This window comes from Cuculus canorus, chromosome 3 (genome assembly GCF_017976375.1).
Source record: "Cuculus canorus isolate bCucCan1 chromosome 3, bCucCan1.pri, whole genome shotgun sequence".
In the NCBI taxonomy this organism is placed as follows: domain Eukaryota; kingdom Metazoa; phylum Chordata; class Aves; order Cuculiformes; family Cuculidae; genus Cuculus; species Cuculus canorus.
Window position 1 is genome coordinate 68,180,385 of NC_071403.1, and position 23,881 is coordinate 68,204,265.

At 47.3% G+C, this 23,881-nt stretch overlaps 1 protein-coding gene across 1 annotated transcript in view; it reads right to left on the reverse strand.

Annotated features, from left to right (window-relative positions):
- Window positions 1–23,881, reverse strand: part of ELP3 (elongator acetyltransferase complex subunit 3) — a 131,669-nt gene that overhangs the window by 96,030 nt on the left and 11,758 nt on the right. Inside the window, exon 7 of the mRNA XM_009563769.2 lies at window positions 22,455–22,609. Coding sequence (XP_009562064.1) covers window positions 22,455–22,609 — 155 coding nt within the window. The remainder of the gene's footprint in view (window positions 1–22,454; window positions 22,610–23,881) is intronic.

Sequence of the window (23,881 nt, forward strand, 5' to 3'; positions counted from 1 at the left end):
GGACCAAGAGATTAAGAGGACTTTGATGATGATACAGAGTAGCAAAACTATTACTAACTGGAGGCCAAAAGACATAAAACAGAGAAACCCTGAGGAATTAGATGAACTCAAATTAAAATCTCCACCGTGATGATCAGTTCATAGAGTCATAGAACCATAGAATGGTTTGGGTTGGAAGGGACCTCAAAACCCATCCAGTTCCAACTCCTGCCATGGGCAGGCACACCTCCTACTGGGTCAGGCTGCTCAAAGCCCCATCCAACCTGGCCTTGAACACCTTTAGGGATGGGGCAGCCACCACTTCTGTGGGAAACCTGGACCAGGGCCTCCCCACCCTCACAGGAAAACATTTCTGCCTAAGATCTCAATCTCCTCTCCTTCTGCTGAAAACCATTCTCCCTTGTCCTGATAGTGCACCTGATTTACAGTTTCCTTCTGGTGTTAATATTTATGATGTGCATTTCTTCCATAACGTAAGAGTTGAGATGGATCTTACCGTACAATCATCAAGGTTGGAGAAGACCTCTAGGCTCATTCAGTAAAGCTGTCAGCCCAACCCCATAGTGCCTACTAAACCATGTCCCCAGGTGCCATGGCCACAAGTGTTTTCAACCCCCTCAGGGATGGAGACTCCACCACCACCCCGAGCAGCCTCTGTCAGTGCTTCACGCCTCTGTCAGTAAAGAAATTGTTCTTCATATCCAATCTAAAGCTCCCCTGCAGCAACTTGAGGTCCATTTCTTCTTATCCTAACAGTTGTTACTTGGGAGAAGAGACCAGCACCCATCTCACAACAATCCCCTTTCAAGGAGTTGTAGAGAGCGATGAGTTCTCCCTTCAGTCTCCTCTTCTTCAGGCTAAACAAACTCAGCTCGCTCAGCTGCTCTCTTCTCCAGGAGCAACAAACACCTTACAGTATCTCTTCTCCTTCTCTGAACAGTCTTATTTGTTATCTGTAATACAGGTAATTTGTAATAATAACCTCACATCATCAAAAGGACAATCAGAAATCACGACAAGTGGATCTCACAAGATGACAGCTGGGCAATTTCAATAATGGCTTGATCACAGAGGTGAATTAGCCAAATAAAACAGAAGCTAAGACACACAAATGAAAGAAATGAGATACAAAGGAACCTTAAAATGTGCACAGACATAGCTATTGTAAAGCCAGTTCTTTTCGTTATGATTACAGAGCTGTCTGAAAAAGGAAGAAGCAAAGAAAAAAATATTAATTTTAATAATCAGAGAAAATTTTGACTGAGTTTTCAGAGAAAGCTGGTGCATTTGAAGGGCTGCTCAGCCAGGATCTGCCTCTAAAATAAGCTCAGTTTTGGGGATCGAAAAGGCAACTCCCTGTCCACCAAACACAGGAGCCTGACACAGGGTCACAGGCACTTTCTTATTTAAGAGAAAAAACAGACAGCACAGTCTTGGCATGGATCTACTCACTCACAATTAAACTTTGGTCTACAGACAAAAGTCACATCATCTAAGAGGCCTGAACATCAAAGACTCGATTATTTTCAGTCCGTACTACAGTAGCTTCCAAACTCCCTCGCAGGGATCGGAGCTGCAGGATGCCAAGCAACACAGGAAGACTTGCCTCAACCCAACAAACTCAGGAAAGATCCTGGGTTGGTGCAATCTGAGGTTTCAGTACATGATGACAGATAATGTGACTGAGAGCAGCCCTGGGGAGAAGGACTTGGAGGTGCTGGCAGATGAGAAGCTCAACATGAGCTGGCAATGGGCACTCAGAGCCCAGAAACCATGTCCTCAGCTGCATCAAAAGAAGTGTGGCCAGCAGGGCGAGGGAGGGGATTCTCTGCCTCTCCTCTCGTGAGACCCCACCTGAAGTCCTGTGTCCAGTTCTGGAATCCCCAACATAAGAAGGATACAGCACTGTTGGAACAGGTCCAGTGTAGGACACAAAAACGACCTGAGGGCTGGAGCACCTCCTATCCGAGGACAGGCTGAGACAATTGGGGTTCTTCAGCCTGGAGAAGAGAAGGCTCTGGGGAGACCTTAGAGCAGCCTCCAGTACTGAAAAGGCCTCCATGAAAGCCGGGGAGGGCCTCTTGATCAGGGAGTTCAGGGATAGTAAGAGAAAGGTTTTAAGCTGCAGGAGGGGAGATTGAGGTAGTGATTGAATTTCTTCTTGGGAAGAAATTGTTTCCTGTGAGGGTGGGGAGGCCTTGGCCCAGGTTGCCCAGAGAAGTGGTGGCTGCACCATCCCTGGAAGTGTTCAAGGCCAGGTTGGTTGAGGCTTTGAGCAACCTGATCCAGTGGAAGGTGTCCCTCCTTACGGCGGGGGGGTGGAACTGGACAGGCTTTAAGGTTTCTTCCAACCCAAACCATTTTTTGAATCTATGATAGTACGCAAGTATCCTATGTACCGCTTTCTCACCTATTACTGAAATGACCTGCTCCTCCTTGATCTCTAACAGCTCTGCTTTATCACACCACCAATCTCAGAAAGAGAACCAGCAATGATTAATTTAATATCTACAGTTTCCTGCTGGTAAACAAAACAGGTGGCACCTTACTCATCCGACACCTTTTAAAAGGGATGTGTTTGATGACTGCTCAGAGCAGGTATTTCTGAATGCTAAAATGACAGTCATTTGCCTTTATACCATTGCGTTTTATTACAACACTTCAGCATCTTCTCTATCAGCACTACCAGTACAACAGCCTGAGTTGCTTTCTTAGCAGCAGCAGTTTCCCAAGGTTCCGTTTTTAACATTGAAAAACTTACCGCTACTTGAACACAGCTATTTATTGAATCATAGAACGGTTTGGGTTGGAAGGGACCTTAAAGCCCATCGAATTCCAACACCCCACCACCACAGGCAGGGACAACTCCCACTGGATCAGGTTGCTCAAAGCCCCATCCAATCTGGCCCTGAACACTTCCAGGGATGGAGCAGCCACCACTTCTCTGGGCAACCTGGGCCAGGACCTCACACTCTCATAGTGAAGAATTTCTTCTTAATAGATAGTCTAAATCTTCCCCCTTCCAATTTAAAGCCATTCCCCCTTGTCCTGTCTCCACAGCACTTGTAAAACGACCCTCCCCAGCTTTCTTGGAGCCCTCTTCAGGTACTGGGACGCTGCTCTGATATCTGGCTGGAGACTTTTCTTCTCCAGGCTGAGCAATGCCAACTCTCTCAGTCTGTTCTCATAGCAGAGGTGATCCAACCCTTGGATCATATTTGTGACCTCCTCTGGACACATTCCAACAGATCCAGGTCCTTCTTATGTTGGGGCCTTCAGAACTGGATGCAGGACTCCAGGGTGGGTCTCAGGAGAGTGGAGCAGGGGGAGAATCCCCTCCCTCACCCTGCTGGTCATATTGCTTTGGATGCAGCCCAGGACACGGATTGTTTCTAGGCTGCGAGTGCACATTGCCGGCTCACGTTTCACTTCTCACTCACCAGCACTCAAGTCCATCTCCTCAGGGCTGCTCTCAATCATGTCACCCCCTCAGCCTGTATTGAAACTGCAGATCGCTCTGACCCAGGTGTAGGACCTTGCACTTGGCCTTGTTGAACCTCATGACTAAACTATAGTTTTCCCGTTTTGATTAAGTAACAGTATTTATGTTACTGCTGAAAGACAAGCGAGAACAAATCCATTCTTTAATGAAATACCACTAACAGATTATTCGTATGTAATTATCCTCCCTCCTGCTGTGTCAGAAATCCAGGATAGGATTTTGTGTTCAAAACAGAATCAGTTCTGAAGCAAAAACACCCCAGGAACTTAACCGTCTCCTCTTTCTTTTCATTTGTTTACCAAGTTGTAACCACACTGAACGGACCTGACATCTGAAACCCTCCAAAGAGAAAGCCCAGCATGAGCAGAAGCAGCACAGTTATGTTAACACACTTCAGGCCTCAAAGTCGGGCTATTTGCATGGGCTAATTCAATGCCTGGCTGTAACAACAAGGAGGTAATGACAAGAGGGAAGGGGGGGCTCTTTGGTTTATTTTTATATCATTCACAGCTTTCATAGAGCGACAGTGAGGACCTCTGGGCAAGGAGGCTGTGGCTTTGCTGGAGGAACTCTGCTGCTCCCGACAGCCACATACAAGCGTGCCCTGCTCTCACCACGCTGGGCTAATAAATGCACAGTTATTTTGAAAGCCATAATCACTGCCTGTTCTCCGAGGCCACCCAAGTGGGCCCAGAAAGCTTTGTCTTAGCTCAGGAAGCAAAAGGACACAGAACAGGGAACCCCGGCAGGACCTTCTGACACTGCAGGCTGATTTCCTAAGCTCTCATCCATCACGTTCAAGACATGAGCAATACAGATAATGGGGTTTTCAGCAACAAATTATTAGCCAGCTATGACTGAAAATGCCAGGATGAATAAGCATATGCGAGAGTGAAAGATTTTAAACAAGGAAAACGCATACACATGGCTCTAATAGGAGCAGAGTGCAATGTCTTTTGTACCCGCCTATGTCAAAACTGAAGGTTTAAGGGAAAAAAGCTGAAACAAGAAAAAACGGGCAGGAAAGCACTTATCTCCTCCTCCCTTATGTTTGACCTCAGCCTTTCACAAACACACCCAGTGAGCACAGTCAAATTGAAGTCTTGGAGACCAAAATCTTCACGCTTCCCCTAGAAGAGCAGCAGCAACACAGGCTATCAGCTTCTGAGGCTTAGGGAGACTCAAGTCATAGAATGGTTTGGGGTAGAAGGGACCTCAAAGCCCAGTCAGTTCCAACCCCTTCTTCCTGAGATCTCATCTTAATCTCCCTTCTTTCAGATTAGGACCGTTCTCCCTCATCCTGTCCCTACGCCCCCTGAAAAAGAGCCCCTCCTCAGCTTTCCTGGAGCCCCTTTCAGTACTGGAAAGCTGCTCAAAGGTCTCCCCATTGCATTCTGTTCTCCAGGCCGAACAACCCCAACTCTCTCAGTCTGTCCTTGTATGGGAGGTGCTCCAGCCCTCAGATCATCCTCGTAGCTGCCTCTGGATTCGCTCCAACAAATTCGTGTCCTTCCAGTGCTGAGGACTCCAGAACTGAACGCAGGACTCCAAGTGGGATCTCATGAGAGTGGAGCAGAGGGGCAGAATCCCTTCCCTTGCCCAGCTGGTCCCACTGCTTTGCATGGGGTCCAGGACACGGTTAGCTTTCTGAGCTGCAAGCCCCCATTGCCAGCTCATGTTGAGTTTCTTATAGGCCAGTACCCCCAAGTCCTTCTCTTCAGTCTCAGAGCTGCAATAGCAACTGGAGTGCCCCTAACAAATGGACCCAGTCTGGAAGTGGAATAAGGGACCTGCATGCTCCAGAAGCACACAATGTATGCATGGACCAAGCCCAAAGGTCTGTTTAGCCCCCGTATTCCACCCACTCGTGGCTGCTGCAGACGTGTAGATGAGAGCAATAGGAGCAGTGCAAGCTGCAATGCTATTTTCCTTGATAACTCTCCTAGTTGCCAATTATTTCCTCTTCAGGGACTCCCTGAGCCAGCATCAACATCTTTAACAGCAGCAGGCGTCTACAGGACTTCGCCACTCTCTGTTGGTACCACCTCTATCAAAGCGTTTGGCCAACCCTCAGCCTGACCATGTACTGCACAAAGAAGTGTTTCATTCCCATTCCAACCAACAGCCCTTGTTCTCATGCTGTCAGAGAAAATCAACATTCATCCTTTTTTTTGCCTTCTCCATGCTGCTCAGGATCCCATAGATCTCTACGACATCACTCAAAGATTTTTCCCTGGTTCCAGGGTATCATTTTCTTTCCTCCTCTTCCTCATTTTTAAAAAGCAGAACTGAACATTGGTTCAAGCTGTGAAGGCGCGGCTGAATTACGTGGCAGCACAACAATATTTACTAGTTTGCACTCTATTCCTTTCATTATCATTCCTCACGCTGAGCTGGTCTTTTAACTAACGCTAAGCACCAACCCTGCGTTTCCCAGTTATCAAGTGTAACTTTAGATCTTGTTTCTGAGTGTCAGCCAACTTGGAGCTTTTTCTTCTGCTATAAAAGAAGAAGAGCTCTAATATAGATTGCTCCGTGTCTATACTAATTTTCATCAGCTCCTTTACCACCCACTCAGTGTGCTGAATATCAGCTATTCCAGTATAGATTCCTCAGGGACACCACTAATCGGTGATGTAATGTTCTGGAGCAAAAGTTGTATAAGGAGTGGCTGAGGGCCCTGGGGCTGTTTAGCCTGGAGAAGAGGAGGCTGAGTGGAGAACTCATCACTCTCTACAACTCCCTGAAAGAAGATCAGAGTGAGGTGGATGCTGGTCTCTTCTCCTAAGTAACAAGGGATAGGATGAGAGGAAATGGCCTCAGGTTGCACCAGGAGAGGTTTAGACTGGATATCAGGAACAATTTCTTTACTGAAAAGAATGGTGAAGCCCTGGCAGAGGCTGCCCAGGAAACTGGTAGAGTCACCATCCCTGGGGGGTGTTCAAAAATGTGTGGCCATGACACTTGGGAACATGGTTTAGTAGGGATGGTGGTGTTGGGCTGACAGTTGGACTCGATGAGTTTAGACATCTTTTCCAATCTTAAAGACTCTGTGACTCTCTGATATGTGGAAGATTCTGTCAGTCCAACATAGAGCGTTGATCACCCCCACTTGGGTTTTCAGCAGCCAAGACAAGCCACACATGGATGAAACACTAGGTTGGTTGCCTATACACTCAATCAGCCATTCCAAAACTGCCATCCTTGCTCCCAGGATGCTTGTGTGCAGACTTTTCATCTCCTTTAATTACCACTAACAGTATTTGAAAATGACACTCAAGGAAAAGAAGCTATGAACTCATCCAGAAAGACTTCATAAAACTGCAAACGCAAAGAAGTGGTGCAGATGACCAGAAGCTTGAAGGTACCGTGATGCTCTAGGCTTGCTAAAAGCAGTTAACATCTCCCAACCGAAACAGCAGCCCCTCTCCTCTTTAAGAAACAAGAATAGCTTACAAGTAATTACATGCCCTCTCAGGCTACCAAAACCATACAGGTCACTTCTGTGTGGGGGAAAAAAGCTCACACATGAGATATGGTTTAGCAATGGACAGGCACAGTTGGACTCTATGATATCAAAGGTCTTTTCCAACCAAGTGATTCTATAAGGGTTATCAACCCCAACAGTATTATTTTCAAAACTATTTGTTGGTTCATGATGCAGAAGAAAAAAAAATATGCTCAGCACAATTAGAAAAGATTGCAGCCTTTCACTTATGAAGTTTTAGAAAGAGTCAAATGCATTTCTCAATAATGTTTTAGGAATTTCCACCCAGTAATCCAGGACAAACAGTAAGGAGAGTCCTAATTTTTCCTCTAAGCACCAGTTCTGCGCAGTGCAGTGCCCTCAACCCCCACAGTATTTGAAGGAGAGAAAAGCAGAAGTCTGGAGGCTGTTTTGGTTAATATTTGGTCAATAATTTGGGTCAATTTTGTCATTCTGGCATCTTTTCAGCCAGCAATATAAATCTTAGGAGCTCCAAGTCCCATTTTCAGATGTCCCTTATGTGGATTCCAGTACAGTTTTGTTTGACCTTTAGTCAAATTCCACCTCTCCCAGGCAATCGATACCAGCTATTCCCACAGGACAGGCTTTACTCTACGTCCCTTTCTCTTTTCATTCGAGCGTACAAAAGCAGATAACGCATCCCGTGGACAACAAACCATGTCACCACAGTGACAGTGATGCACAAACAGCTCATCAGCCTGCTACACAGAGGGGAAACAAAGGCCATTATAACCCTCGCATGAGGAGATGCCCAAGATATGCCCTTGATTTCTAACTTCTCTGCTGTGCAATTTAGTTTAGGGAAGCTTGAGAGAGCATCAATTAAAATGTCTCGTAGCCAAATCAATAAGATCAATGATTAGCTCATAATTATAGAGTTTACTATGGAATAGTCAATATAAGCTTATAGACACAGGGTAAAAAGGGATCTGTGAGGAAAACAATGACACAACAGTCTCTTCTATTAAATCTAAACTGAAGTTTGAGGTTTTCTTGCTACAGTTGATGAGAGAGACAGCACCAGATGAGACTTATATGTATTAAAAAGCATCTAGTTCCAATTTCAGTGCTGATATTGACTCACCATGGCCTAGGGAAAGCTGCATAGTCTTAGTAACAACCACTTCCTAGATGTTATTGAGGAAAATAACCCCTTCTGCCACTGCAGTGCCACACAGTCTTCCGACAATGGAATGCCCTAAAAGTTACTGGTGCGTACAAATAGTGTCCAGTAAAGACCTCACGCTGTAGTTCCTGCATCTGCCTCTTGAATGGGATTGAACTCACCCTCATCCAATGCTCGTTTAGCTTGACGATGAAAAACCAGCTCAACTGCTGCTTTGAGGGAAGAAATTTATCAATAAAGTTATAAACAGAGCTAATAAAAAACAGTCATCAAACAAAACTGCTGGTGAGAAGCTATGGTTCAGCTAACCATCTTCTCTTGCCAAAGCAACTCCCTCACCTATAAAGCTGCAATATGAACTCTTGCAAAAAGAAAGGCTAAAGAAAAAACACACAGGCACTTGTTTTCTCTGTGCTTGTACAACCAGACGCTCAGGATGGGGTTTCCTGCAGCAGATGACAGCAACTGATGGTGCCATTTCCCTGGCTCCATTTGCCGTCTGTCATACCTGAAACTACAGTGCCAACAGTTACTAGATTTTTAATTCACAGAATCACAGAATAGAATCTAAGTCTGGAAAAGACCCCTATGATCATCAAGTTCAACCATCAACCCAACACCATTGTGCCTACTAAGCCATGACCTGAAGCGCTATATCTACATGCTTTTTAAACCCCTCCAGGGATGAGAACTCCACCACTGCCCTGGGCAGCCTCTGCTAGGGCTTCACCACTCTTTCAGGAAATACAGTTTTCCTAATATCCAATCTAAACATCGCCTGGTGCAACTTGAGCCCATTTCCTCTTGTCCCATCACCTGCTTCTTGGGAGAAGAGACCAGCACCCACCCAACTCCAAGCTCCTTCCAAGTACTTCTAGAGAGCAATGTGGTTGCCTTTCAGCCTCCTCTTCTCCAAGCTAAACAATCCCACTCCCTCAGCCACTCCTAAGAACCCCTGGGCTCCAGCCCCTTCCCGAGCTCTGTTCCCCTTCTCTGGATGTGCTTCAGCCTCTCAGTGTCTCCCCTCTAGTGAAGGGCCCAAAACTGAACACAACACTCAAGGTGCAGCCCCACCAGTGCCAAATACAGTGCACAATTCTTTCACTACTGCTGGCCACATCACGGGCGATTCAAGCCAGGATGTTGTTGCCTTTCTTGGCCACCTGGGCCATAGCTAGCTCACATTTAGCTGAAACCATAGACTCATTAAGGATCATAGAATCATAAATGTTAGAAAAGACCTCTAAGATCATCAAGTTCAATCCTACACTGAACCAGGGCTCTCATCTCCCATGGCAGTCAGCAGTACTCAGTCAACAGAGGCCAGAGAGCAATGTCAATCCAGCACGGGCACCTGTTTCAGCACGAGCTAGATGCTTCTGGGCTCCAGCGATGCATCTACACTGGCTGTAGGGCACTCAGTTCACAGGGAAACACCTGAACTGAGCTGTCTCGGCCTGCAAGTTTAACTACATCTCACCTCAGAGCAGCAAGAGAAGAGGTGAACCTTATTTATCTTGAAGGAACAAAGGCCCTTCTCACTAATTTCAGAATTTTCAGAGCAGTACACAATCCATCTTCAGAGACAAACCAGGCTAAGGTCTTGCAGAAAGAGAAAAAAGTAGGCAATCGTGCAACCCCAGGCCATGACAGGTGGTGACCAACCTAATGCAGCACAAATACCTCCAGCTCTCAGCTTTTGAGCACTTGACTTTGCAAACTGATAGGCCATAAGGAGCCAAAGAACCACAGAATGGTTTGGGTGGGAAGGGACCTTAAAGCTCATCCAGTTCCAACCTCCAGCCACAGCCAAGGACAACCCCCACTGGATCAGGCTGATCAAAGCCCCATCCAACCTGGCCTTGAACACCTCCAGCAATGGGGCAGCCATCACGTCTCTGGGCAACCTGGGCGAGGGCCTCACTCTCCCCTCCTGCAGCTTAAAACCGCTCCCCCTTGTCCTGTCCCTGCACTCCCTGATCAAGAGACCCCCCCCCCCCAGCTTTCCTGGAGCCCCTCTCAGTACTAGGAAGCTGCTCTAAAGTCTCCTCAGCCTTCTCTTCTCCAGGCTGAACAATCCAAACTCTCTAAGCCTGTCATGGTGTAGGAGGTGCTCCAGCCCTTGGATCATCTTTGTAGTGTGCTCTGGACTCACTCCAACAGATCCATGTCCTTCCAGTGCTGAAGACTCCAGAACTGGACACAGGGCTCAGGTGAGGTCTTACCAGAGCAGAAGGGCAGAATCCCTTCCCTGCCCCTGCTGGTCCCACTGCTTTGGATGCAGCCATGGGGTACTGGTGGTGTCACACAGGCTCTGAAAGTGTTAGTTCCAGCACACTACAGACAGACGGCACTCAAGAGGTCTGGGGTGTCCCCATCCCTGGAATTCCTTACAAGATGGGTAGACAAGGTGCTCAGGGATCTGGTTTAGTAGTGGACAGGTACGGTTGGACTCTATGACCTCAAAGGTCTTTCTCATCCAAACAACTGTATCATTCAAAAGCAAACTGCTCTACCCAGTACAACACTCACAAAACACTTGCAGGAAAACCACTTCTTGACATCCATCCATAAAAGTATGGAAATTAAACCCGCCTTTTTTGCATGCCTTCTGCACCCACTATGTTCCTAGAAAATGACTTTCCTTTCAAATTAATTTAGCACTGTGGAAAGGCAGTCGATCTTGGTTTACAATGCCAGTGAGACCAGCACAGCACAGACGAGGGAACTATAAACTGCATCCTGCTCTATAACAGCCCATTTTAATTCAGGCTGGATAGCAATCTCTGCAGGAAGAAGGCAAAAAGGCAGAGCAGGTCTCACATTCGCTCTGCAGGGCATGGGATTATCAGCCTGGGACTGCTTGCATCCTTACAGAGCTCAAAGCACTTGCTGGTGTTTGATCTTCTGCCCACTTGGAAAACGAGAACACAACAGCAACTACAGCAATGCCTCGGTAATACACAGAATGATTTAAGATGGAAATTAATCCAGGCTTATTTAGTGCAGGCTACACAGTTTCTTTGCAACAATACCTGTGGATCACCAGCACAATTAGAACTAGAATCAAATTAAACCATAGGACCATGGAATGGTTTGGGTCAGAAGGGACTTCAAAGCTCATTCAGTTCCAACTCCCTGACATGGACAGGGACACCTCCCAATGAATTAAGCTGCTCCAAGCCCCATCCAGCATGGCCTTGAACACCTCCAGGGATGGGGCAGCCACCACTTCTCTGGACAACCTGGGCCAGTGCCTCACCACCCTCAGCGTGAATAATTTCTCCCTAACCAATTCTCTCATCCAAACCATTCCCCTTTCAATTTAAAGCCATTCCTCCTCGTCCTATCACTCCATGCCTTTAGTAAAAAGCCCCTCTTCAGCTTTCCTGGAGCCCCTTTCAGTACTGGAAGCTGCTCCGAGGTCTTCCTGTAGCCTCCTCTTCTCCAGGCTGAGCAACCCCAATTCTCTCAGCCTGCCCTCATAACAGAGGTGCTCCAGGCCTCGGATCATCTTCGTGGCCTCCTCTGGAGTTGTACCAACAGATCCAGGTACTTTTTATGTTGAAGATTGCAGAACTGGACACAGGACTCAAGGCAGGGTTTTATGAGAGCGGAGTAGAGGGGAAGAATCTCCTCTCTCGACCTTCTGGCCACACTTTACACAGGTGACCGAGTCATAAATACAACTCTACCTCCAGTTACTGATCCCAGACGACCACTTAGATCCTATCCTGGCATTAACATTTTAATGCAGGTCACTAGAGAAGTTGTTCTGCTTGCCAAATTACATGCACACAGCAGTGAAACAGCAGAAATGAAAAAAGTATTCCCTTTGGCAGGTGTTCAGCAGTAATTTGCTGAAAATGTACAAAACCAGGCAGTGAAATTCATTATTTAGCTTTGACAATGTCATGACCGTTAGGGCCATCATACTTCCCAACAGCACAGGATGAAACAAAGATCAATAGTTAGTGTAGCTATAATTTCTGTTGTGAATAAACACTACCAACCCATAAACCTATGACAAAGGTATATTAAAATATATGTTAAACAACATGAGGACAGGTGTTTAACAACTTTGTTTCAGACATGGATATTGGGGTTGAGGACACCCTCACCTAGCCTGCCAACAACAAACTGAGTTGTGCAGTTGACATGCTGAAGGGAAGGGCTGCAATCCACAGGGACCTGGACAGGCTGGAGAGATGGGGCCATGTGAACCTCATGGAGTTCAACAAGGCCAAGGGCAGGGTTCTGCACCTGGGTCGGGGAAATCTCAAGCACAAACACAGGCTGGGCAGATAATGAATTGAGAGCAGCCCTGAGAAGAAGGACTTGGGGTGCTGGGGGATGAGAAGCTCAACATGAGCCGGCAATGGGAGCTCACAGCCCAGAAAGCCAAACTTGTGTCCTGGGCCCCATCCAAAGCAGTGGGTCCAGCAGGGCCAGGGAGGGGATTCTACCCCTGTGCTCTGCTCTCGTGAGACCTCACCTGGAGCCCAGCGTCCAGTTCTGGAGTCCTCAGCACAGGAAGGACATTGATCTGTTGGAACAAGTCCAGAAGGGGCTATGAAGGTGATCCGAGGGCTGGAGTGCTTCCTGTATGAGAACACGCTGAGAGAGTTGGGCTTCTTCAGCCTGGAGAAGAGAAGGCTGCAGGGAGACCTTAGAACAGCCTCCCAGTTCTGAAAAGGGCTACAGGAAAGCTGGGGAGCAGCTCTTGATCAGGGAGTAGACGGATAGGACGAGGGGAATGGATTTAAGCTGCAGGAGGGGAGATGGAGATGAGATCTTAGGAAGAAATGTTTTCTTGTGATGATGGTGAGCCCTGGCCCAGGTTGCCCAGAGAAGCCAGGGCTGCCCCATACCTGGAGGTGTTCAAGGCCAGGCTGGATGAGGCTTTGAGCAACCTGATCCAGTGGGAGGTGTCCTTGTCTGTGACTGGGGGTTGGAACTGGATGGGTTGTAAGGTCCCTTCCAAACCAAACCACTCTATGATTCTACAATTCTATGATTCCATTCCAGCATCCACCTTAGAAAGCCTAAAGCAACTCAATAACAGACGTGCTGTTACACAGGCATAGAAATTCATGAGTAAGGACTCCTCATATCCACCTTCTCTCGTCATCTATGTCCAGTCACAAGCCTGAATATTTTCTATGATTCTATGATTCTATTTTACATGCAGGAGGAAGTGCTGTGGCAATACTGAGATAAGGAGAGATAACTGGATAGGTAATCACTTTCTCTAGGTGCAGGAGGGAAGACATGAAAAGCTGCCCTTAACAAGATTAAGATCTGATGAAATGATGACTTTCACCGATTTATCTTCCCAGTAACACCCACTTCAGCAGCTGAAAGTTGGGTCCTGCAGGAGAAAATAAGTAATGCAAAAGTAAAAGGATGTCGGTAAAAGCCAGCCAGCTTTGGGGTAAATTCTCTCAAACTCTGCAAGCTGGAAAGATGTTATCCATATTGAAGGCACGTAGGGGTAAACACTCAGCGACAAATGGGTTTTAATGGCAAACCTTCTGAACCAAAGAGCCACATCGAAAGCTGCAGACAAAAACCTGCCTACCACTCTGGAATGTTTGGAACTGGTCTCCTGGTACTGCAAGGGGCTAGAGGAAAGCTGGGGAGAGGCTCTGTATGAGGGAGTACAGGGATAGGATGAGAGGGGAACAGTCTGAAGCTGAAAGAGGGGAGACTGAGATGAGATCTCATGAAGAAATGTTTTCCTGTGAGGGTGATGAGGCCCTGGCCCAGGCTGCCCAGAGACGTGGTGGCTGCCCCATCCCTGGAGACATTCAAGGCCAGGTTGGATGGCACGTTGATTCCACCCAACCCAGCGGAAACTGTCCCTGGCCATGGCAGAGGTTGGAACTGGATGGGCTTTAAGGTCCCTTCCAGCCCAAACCATTCCATAATTCTATGAAATCCCAGGGAATAAAAGGACATTTCAGTATAATCTCTGCTGCAAATGGTCTGGCACTAAAACAATATCAAGTTATTGTCTGCACAGCGCCACAGCAAATAGCTGCCTGGTCCAATGTCCTGAGGGATCTAACAGACCAGCTCTGATGGATACAACACAGCAATTTGCAGTGTTGCTGCCTCCAACTATTCCGTTCCTTCTCTGTCAGAAGTTGCTGCTTGCATAGAAGGGGACGCAGAACGGGGTAAGTACCCACACGCCTTGGCTGCCCAAAATACCACCAGCACAGCAGCTTAAGCCGACAATTACAGCGGTCTGCGCTGGAGCTGCCTGAGCTTTGAGAGCCTCCCTGTCACAGCATCTACTCATTACAGCAAGTCAAGAGGTGAGATCTGACTATCAAACCTGGGCAATTTGTAGAGGGGCAATTTACGAGGGTTGGCTCCCCGCAGCCAGAGAAGGAACACATCTTCTTAAATTACCACCCGTTCCATCCTACGTTAATTTGCTGCAGAGTGAACTCTGGCAGCTGAAGGGTGGATGACTCCGTTTAGCTGCATGGTTTGGAAGAGGTAACCTCAAGCGGAGGGCCAAGGTAGATAAAAACAGAACAGTATCCCCTTAAATCGCCCCAGCATGAATCACTGGAGCCAGTGATTCAAAGCTCTCCATTAATTTTGCTAGAGTCAAAATTAGCACTCAGAAAGCACAATTAAGACACTTCAGTATAACAAGCAATGTGTGTCAGTTGAGCCATCTGAATGGTAGGAGAGCATCTTCTTTGTCTATACTGACCACTAGATAAAGCCTGTGTGCTTCAATCTTCTTCCTTGACATTCACAGCAAACCAGACCTTCTCACAAGCAGGGCTGGCAAAACACATACTCAAAGCCAGCAGCGACAGCACAGGCACATTCATAGAATCATGGAATGGTTTGGGTTGGAAGGGACCTCAAAGCCCATACAGTTCCAATTTCTCTGCTGCGGGAAGGGACACCTCCCACTGGATCAGGTTGCTCAAAGCCCCATCCAACCTGGCCTTGAACACCTCCAGGGACAGGGCAGCCAACACTTCTTTGGGCAACCTGTTCAAGTTGAGTCTTACCTTCTAGCAACACTCCTCAAGTTTTATCCAAGAAATTTAAAACACTTCAACTTTGACAATAAGTAGTGACCTCCTGAAAGGTTTATGCCTCACTATTGAAAACTTAAATTAGGAGTTGCTTAGTTGTCAATCTTCATGATTAGTATATTCCTTGTGGAGAAACTGCAGGTTTCTGCACAATTCTTCTAACTGCATGTTAGAAGAATTACTGATACATCAGACCTAACGTGAGTATTTAAGAAAGGAACAGAACGACCTTTCCAGAAAACACACCATCTGATAACCACACAACATGTTTCATGGGTTGCTCTCATCTGGCACGTTCAAGAAGAGCAATTTCCAACCAGGTTTGAGGATGTGGCAAGAGCTCCAAACACACATTGAACCAACTGCTGCTCAAACTGCTAGTGCTCAGGGCTTTTATTTCTTCCTTGGATGAACTAAAACCAGGCATACAATAATCCAGTCCTAAGCAGGGGCTATTTAAAACCCAGGTCTTGTTTTTCAGGGAAGACTGAATCTATCTGCTTACCAAAAGATCACCATGGCTTTTGGGATACAAAAAGGAAATGTACTTGTGTGTAAGGAAAACCTTTGCAGGAGCGAGAAGCATTGCTGCCTGCTCACCAGCGCAAGCAGAAGCCACAGGGAATGGTGGAAACACAAAAGGACACTTGGCAACAGCCTAAGAAAAAAGCAGCCTCACGATGTCATCCAGGATTAGGAGCTGCAATTTCTCCATGGGGACTCAAAAGGCAGCCGACACCTCTCACTTCTGCAAGTCCTGGGCCTCAGGATGCAAGTGGAAAATGAGCCATTTACGAGGCTACTGCCTGATGAGTGGTTGGAAAGCCAAATGAGTCTTGGGTAAGGGACTTATTATGTATCTGCTGCACACCTCAATACTGTCACGTAAATATCAGGTACACAAGATGCTTGAATCACAGAACATGAGGTTCCAGCAATTTACCCCCTTTTTTCTTTGTCATTGGTGTGATTTACAACAAGATCAAACACCAGACAAACACGTGATGCTGTCAAAACAAAGTTTTAAAAATAATTTCTGTGCATTTTAAAATACACTGAGGGAGGCGAGGCTTGATCATAGAATCACTTGGATGGAAAAGACCTTTGAGATCATCAAGTCCAGCCGTACCAGTCCACTACCAAACCATATCCCTGAGCACTTCCTCTACCCATCTTTTAAATTCCTCCAGGGACGCGGACCTCCCTGGGCAGCCTCTGCCAGTGCCTGAGAACCCTTTAATTGAAGAAATTGTTCCTGATGTCTAATCTGAACCTGCCCTGATGCGACTTGAGGCTGTTCCCTCTCATCCTATTGCCTGTCACCTGGAAGAAAAGACCAACACCCATCTTACACCCACCTCCTCTCAGGGAGCTGTAGACAGGGATGAGGTCTCTCCCCTCAGCCTCCTTTTCTCCACGCTGAACAACCCCAGGTCTCTCAGCCATCTCTCATACGGCTTGTTCTCCAGCCTCTTCACCATGATGACGTTGCAGTCCAAGGAACTGCATGCGCATGTAGCCTGAGGGGACCTTTCTGACCCCACTATTCTAAACACAAGCAAGTTCTCATTTGGCCTAATTATGATAAAAGTCAGATCCTGGCTCAGAAAAGAGGTGCTCAGCCCTGGGAGCAAAGTGGTGAGTCACAGCAGCAGTTAAATATACCCAGCACCTCTCATGACTCATGGGTCAGGTGAGAGGAGCAAACCATGGGGAACAGCAGCTCTCATTTGCATGTGGATTTTCCACCTCCTTGGGTCTCTGTCCTCACAGACAAGCAAAGGCAGCTGCAATCAGCGATCAAGCCAATGCTTTGGCTTGATGGCAACAGCTCCCAGAGGAAGAAATATTTCTCTAGTGTAAGAAAAAAAAAAAGCCTGTCTCACAGGGATTCTTCAGTGGTAATTACAAATCTCCTCCTCAAGAAGGGAAGCTTATCACCATGTCCACAACCTTGCTTGACGGGCACCCAGAAGCGTGCTGAAGTCTCCTAAGTGGTGTTCTCAGCAGATAACAATTCAAACTTCTCAGTCTCATCACATAGCCCCTACAAAACAAAGATCCCCTCTGGCTCTGCAATTCTTTACTTGCTCCTTGGCCAACTTATTTCCCCAGCACCTCAAGCAAAGACTCCTGACTGAATAGTCTAAAAAGCATTTTTTACCTCAACAGGGAGGTGCTGCAGAAATACTCAACATGAGCAACACCTCCCGGCAGTGATTTCCTTCCTACTCTCACAGCAGATTTGCTATGAAAGCCCAGCAGTTTACCTGGTTAGAACCACAGAATGCTTTGAATGTGAAAGGACCTTTAAAGCTCACCTAGTCCAATCCCCTGCAGCAGCAGAGACACCTTCCACTGCATCAGGTTGCTCAGAGCTCCATCCAACCTGGCTTTGAACACCTCCAGGGATGGAGCAGCCACTGCTCTTTCAGGAAAGATATTTTTCCCAAGAGCCAATCTAAACGTCCCCTGGTGCAACTTGAGGCTGTTTTCTCCCATCCTATCACTTGTTACCTGGGAGAAGAGACCAGCACCCACCTGGCTCCAGCATCCTTTTGGAAGCTGGAGAGAGCAATGAGGTCTCCCCTCAGCCTCCTCTTCTCCAGGCTAAACAGCCCCAGGGCTCTCAGCCTCTCCCAGAACCCCTGCACTCCAGATCCTACCCCAGCTTCATTCTCCTTCTCTAGATGTGCTCCAGCCCCTCAATGCCCAAAACTGAACCCAGGATTCCAGCTGTGGCCTCATGGCAGGTAAGTGCAGGGGGATGATCCCTTCCCTACTCCTGCTGGCCACATGACGGCTGATCCAAGCCAGGATGATCTTAGCCCTCTTGCCCAGCTGGGCCACTGCTGGCTCCTGTCACTCCTAATCTTGCAGCATTTCTGCCGCTCAGGCACTGCTGGGTTTGCTGCTGTGGGATTTACACAGAGACAGATTCACCCTACGACTCAGAATCTGCAATAAAGCCAGGAGCCAACTCAGAACATCAGCTGGAGTCCCAGAGATACTGCAGTGTGAGGAAGCATTTCTTTAGGTGCTGGTTCCTGGTGCGGAACAGTCTCTACCTCGATGACGGGCTACAGTCATACCGTACTGGCTGAAACTGCACAGTCACATGCTCTTTATCAGATTAACTGGCATCAGAAGCTGCACTGGATGATCAAGACAAAGCATTATATAAAGAAAACCCACAATTACATCAAGAAGAGGATGCCAGATTGATGGGCCCTTCAGTGCTGCACGATTCAGACCATGGAGGTCAGCACATTGCTGTCACTGCAGAGATTGCATTGGAGACAGCAGTAGAACTCAAATTTTGGACTAAGTAGAGAAATGACATGACAAAAGGGGAAACAAATGTGTTCACAGATAGAATCATAAAATGGTTTGGGTTTGAAGCAGCATTAAAGCCCATCCACTTCCAAACCTGGAACCCTCCACTGCATTAGGCTGCTCAAAGCCCCATCCATCTGGCCTTCAACACCTCCAGAGATCAGGCAGCCACCACTTCTCTGGGCAAGCTGGGCCAGGGACTCACCACTCTCAGCATGAAGAATTTCTTCCAAATGTCCAAACTAAATCTTTCCCCTTCCAATTTAAAGCCATTCTCCCTTGTCCTATCCCTGCACTCCCTGGTCAACAGTCCCTCCCCAGCTTTCCTGGAGCCCCTTCAGGCACTGGACAGCTGCTCTAAGGTCTCCCTGCAGCCTTCTCTCCTCCAGGCTGAACAACCCCAACTCTCTCAGCCTGTCCTCAGAGCAGAGGTTCTCCAGGCCTTGGATCATCTTCTTGGCCTCCCCTGGACCTGTTGCAACAGATCCAGGTCCTTCTTATGTTGGGGATTCCAGAACTGGACACAGGATTCCAGGTGGGGTCTCAGGAGAGCAGAGTAGAGAGGGTGAATCCCCTTCCTCACCCTGCTGGCCATGCTGCTTTAGATGCAGTCTAGGATATTGGTCGTGTATGTTTATACCGTCAGCGTCTCCTCCACTGACGGAAGCAGTGAGGGAGGAGGGCTGAATCCTCAGGCATAGAGAAAAGTAAAGTCAACTATGACTATTTATTCCAACTGTCACAGGCCGTATCAAAAGAGTGCTGCAGTGACACAGCACAACAACTAAACACAAGAAGCACAAAAACTAAAAGGTCTGATTCATCGTGAACCTAATTTTCTCACCTCTACAATATTATAGGAAGCTCAACTTGAATAACTCCCACATGGCTCAATTTACTAAGCATTTAACATGAATTTTATGTTAAAAATATAAACCTTTATTTATCTTCTGGTAAAAAAAAATTTGTTAGTGTGGGTTTTCCCACATTGCAAGGCAGCACACTGACTTCAGTCACTTTGTTTCTGCAGGCACTTAAAATTCATAGAATTACAAAATCATTAAGGTTGGAAAAGACCTCTAAGCTCATCTAGTCAATGCATCAGCCCAACCCCAACGTGCCGTCTAAACCATGTCCCAGAGCGTCATGGCCACACAGTTTTTTAACTCCTCCAGGGATGGGGACTCCACCAGTGCCGAGGGCTGGGGGACAATCCCTTCCCTACTCCTGCTGGCCACACCACAGCTCATCCAAACCAGGACGCTGTTGGCCTTCTTGGACACCTGGGCCACTGCTGGCTCACATTCAGCTGCTGTGAACCAATATTCCCAGGTCCTTTTCTGCCAGGCAGCTTTCTGGCCACTCTTCCCCAAGCCTGGAGCGCTGCTTGGGGTTGTTGTGTCCCAGTGCAGGACCAGGCACTCGACCTTGTTGAACTCCATCCCACTGGCCTCGGCCCATAAATTCCTTGCTCACATGCTCTGTGTCATAAAGAGTTTCCTTAGTCTGCAGAGCAAAGGACAGGCTTTTCCAAAAGTGATTTGGGGTCTAGTAAAATTAGTCAGACACCTGCAGCAGACAAAACATGGAATAACCACATACTGGACCACAGAATGGAGGTATAAACACAGCAATGATTTGAATGGACAACCTGCAAACACCACCCTTCTTCCAAAACGAGTTGTGTCCCACAACTCGGGCACCAGAGCAAGAGCAAAGCAATCCTTTGCCCGACTTGCTTGTGATTTCACCTTGATAAAAACCACTTGCAAAGAGCAGCAGAGCACTTTGTCTGGACGTTGAATGACAAGAACCAAAAGGAAACCAGCAGAAGCGTTTGCTGCCCTCCAGAGGGAAACCAAACGAAATTACAGCTTTAAAATAACGAAAGCAGATGTGATGTTAACCCAGAGCAAGGCCTGCTCTGTTTTAAAACAACTTTTTAGTGGATGATAAAGCTATCAAGAAAAATCCAATGCACTGAATGACGATGAGGTAGTCAACTCAAACCATCAGTAGAGATGTTCACCTAGTTTTAACAGCTCTAAAGCATCGAATCTCTCTTATTTTCCTTCTCAGCTTCATACTTCAAAGCACACTGCAAAGCTGTGTATTTAACGACCCAAAGCACTCACAAATAAATCAGTCTGACTTTCAGTTCATCAACTGTGAAATGAGCAGAGGAGCATCTCCCTGTCACACCGAAGGACTGCAAGGGTAACTGCGTTTGAGACTCAAGGGGCTCAGAGCTCCGGAGCACTGACGCTCTTGGGGGTGAGTCATCCATCCCTTATGGGAGCTGACGTCTGGTCTCCCTCCAAGCCAGGATCAGTTCCCCTTCCCAGAGAAAGGAAATAAATCCCACGGCAATGTCATTTGTCACAAATCAAGGTGATAAAGCATGAAAGGTAGAACTCCAGATGGAATGCCAAGAAAGCAGAAGCAGCTCAGCATTTCTTCGATGAGGAAATAGATAGAGCACAGCTCTTGTCTTCTGCTGGGCACAACAACCCTATGCAGTGCTACAGACTGGGGGAAGAGTGGCTGGAGAGCTGTACAGAGGAGAAGGACCTGGGGGTAACGGTTGACAGCCGACTGAACATGAGCCAGCAGTGTGCCCAGGTGGCCAAGAAGGCTAATGGCGTCTTGGCTTGTATCAGAAACGGTGTGACCAGCAGGTCCAGGGAGGTGATTCTCCCTCTGTACTCGGCACTGGTGAGACCACACCTTGAGTACTGTGTTCAGTTCTGGGCCCCTCACCACAAGAAGGATGTTGAGGCTCTGGAGTGTGTCCAGAGAAGCGCAACGAAGCTGGTGAGGGGACTGAAGAACAAGTCTTATGAGGAGCAGCTGAGAGAGCTGGGGTTTTTTAGCCTGGAGAAGAGGAGGCTGTGGGGAGACCTTATTACTCTCTACAACTACCTGAATGGAGGTTGTGGAGAGGAGGGAGCTGGCCTCTTCTCCCAAGTGACTGAGGACAGGACAAGGGGGAATGGCCTGAAGCTCCGCCAGGGGAGGTTCAGGCTGGATATCAGAAAAAAATTCTTCACAGAAAGAGTCATTGGGCACTGAAACAGGCTGCCCAGGGAGGTGGTCGAGTCACCTTCCCTGGAGGTGTTTAGGGAACGGGTTGATGAAGTGCTTAGGGACATGGTTTAAGGGAGTGTTAGGAATGGTTGGACTCGATGATCTACTGGGTCCTTTCCAACCTGGTGATTCTATGCAGCGCACATAGCAGTGCTGCAAGTCTAACTATAAATATTCTGCATCTAAACATGTATGTGAATAAACATTGCCTTTCAAAAAGGAGTGTGGCTAGCAGGCTGAGGGGATTCTTCTCTGCTCCACTCTCATGAGATCCCACCTGGTGCCCTGTGTCCAGTTCTGGAATCCCCAACATAAGAAGGATATGGAACAGTTTGAAGGGGTCCAGATCATCTTAATGGCCTCCCCTGGACCACCTCTGCTGTGAGGACAGGCTGCAGAGAGTTGGGGTTGTTAAGCCTGGAGAAAAGAAGGCTGCAGGGAGACCTTAGAGCAGCCTCCAGTACTTGAAGGGGGCCTAAAAGAAAGGTAGGACAAGGGGCAATGGCTTTAAATTGGAAGGGGGAAGATTTAGATTAGATATTAGGAAGAAATTCTTCATGCTGAGGGTGGTGAGACACTGGCTCAGGTTGCTCAGAAAAACGGTGGCTGCCCCATCCCTAGAGGTGTTGAAGGCCAGTTTGGATGGGGCTTTGAGCAACTTCATCCAGTGGGAGGTGTACCTGCCCATGGAACTGGATGTGCTTTGAGGTCCCTTCCAGCCTAAACCATTCTATGGTTCCATGAAAAAGAAAATGAACCCTACATTTTTGTCTTCAGTATTTCTTGTGTTTAAATAATGACATTAAAGAAAACCAAGACACCTACCTGACGGCCTCCGCTACATTGTTAGAAGTGTGACCCGACAAGGCATCATGCAGGTTTCTGATGAAGTAATCCCTGTACTCTTCAGGCAGGGCCATGAACGTCCCACCCATCACAATGAACTCTACTTTATCCACGCTGTGGCCCAACTGCTTCAGCTGTAAAGTAGAAAGTACCAGGGCAAAATCACCCACCAGTGACACATCTAAAAGATTTCTCTGAAAACCCTGATATCCCTGCACTGCATTTCCTACTTTAGTTGTCATCTCTTTTATGAAAGAAAAAACATCAATACTTTTGCACAGATTTCTTATCATCCTCCTCAAAAATATTTTTTCTCGTGCAACAACACAGGTATTGAGCCCAGCATAAGGGGTTTTCCTGACCACACAGAATTAGTGGAGCCCAGCATCTTGCTGATGGGAGTTACAGTGCATCCAACTTGAACCTAGCACAGACACGGCCAGTAGAAAAAGTTTCCTCACACCAGAACCTGAGGGAATGGCAGAAGGACGTACCAGGAGGACATGCCAGAAGGTTAGGTTGGATATCAGGGAAAGGGTCTGCGCCCAGAGGGTGGTGGAGTGCTGGAACAGGCTCCCAAGGGAAGCAGTCATAGCCCCAAGCCTGACAATACTCAAGAGGCATTCGACAATGCCCTCAGACCCACGGTGTGAATGTTGGGGTTGTCCTCTGCAGGGACAGGAGTTGGTCTCAATGATCCTTGTGGGTCCCTTCCAACTCAGGACATACCATGATTCTATAAGAACTGAGTTCCCTTAAAAACTTGTGGGAGAACAAAGAAATACACTGAAACCATGGAGAATTTGTGAAGGGTTATCAAGCCCTGGCAGAGGCTGCCCAGGGCAGTGGTGGAGTCCCCATCCCTGGAGGTATTTAAAAGCTGCATGTATGGCTTACAGACACGGTTTAGTGGTGGAGTTGGCAGTGCTGGGTTAAGGGTTGGACTCGATGACCTTAGAGGTCTTTCCCAATCTAAACAGTTCTGTGATTTTCCAATGGATCTGGAGATAAACATGAAATCAGTCAGAGCAAAACAGGTCTGAGAAACTGTTCGGATCTTCTAACTCTCCAGCAAAGACCCTCAGAAAATCATTTTGGTAGGAAAACCACTATTTCAGTACTAAATTCTCCATTTAAGTCATCATCAAGAATTAGCAGCTGCGATGAAAGTATGATTTTTGGGTTAACAGGGTCTCCTATCAGTAATCAGATATCATTCAGAACAGACAAGATCTTGTCAGAGGTTCAAAACTTGTCATTTGTCTAACAGAAATGACAGCTTGACAATTAAAAGTTTGAAAAAGAATTCCTCTGTGAGGATCAAGTCAGTCTGACATAGAATTACAGAATAGTGAAATGCTGAGGTTGGAAGGGACCTCTGGAGATCACTCAGCCCCACCTCTCTT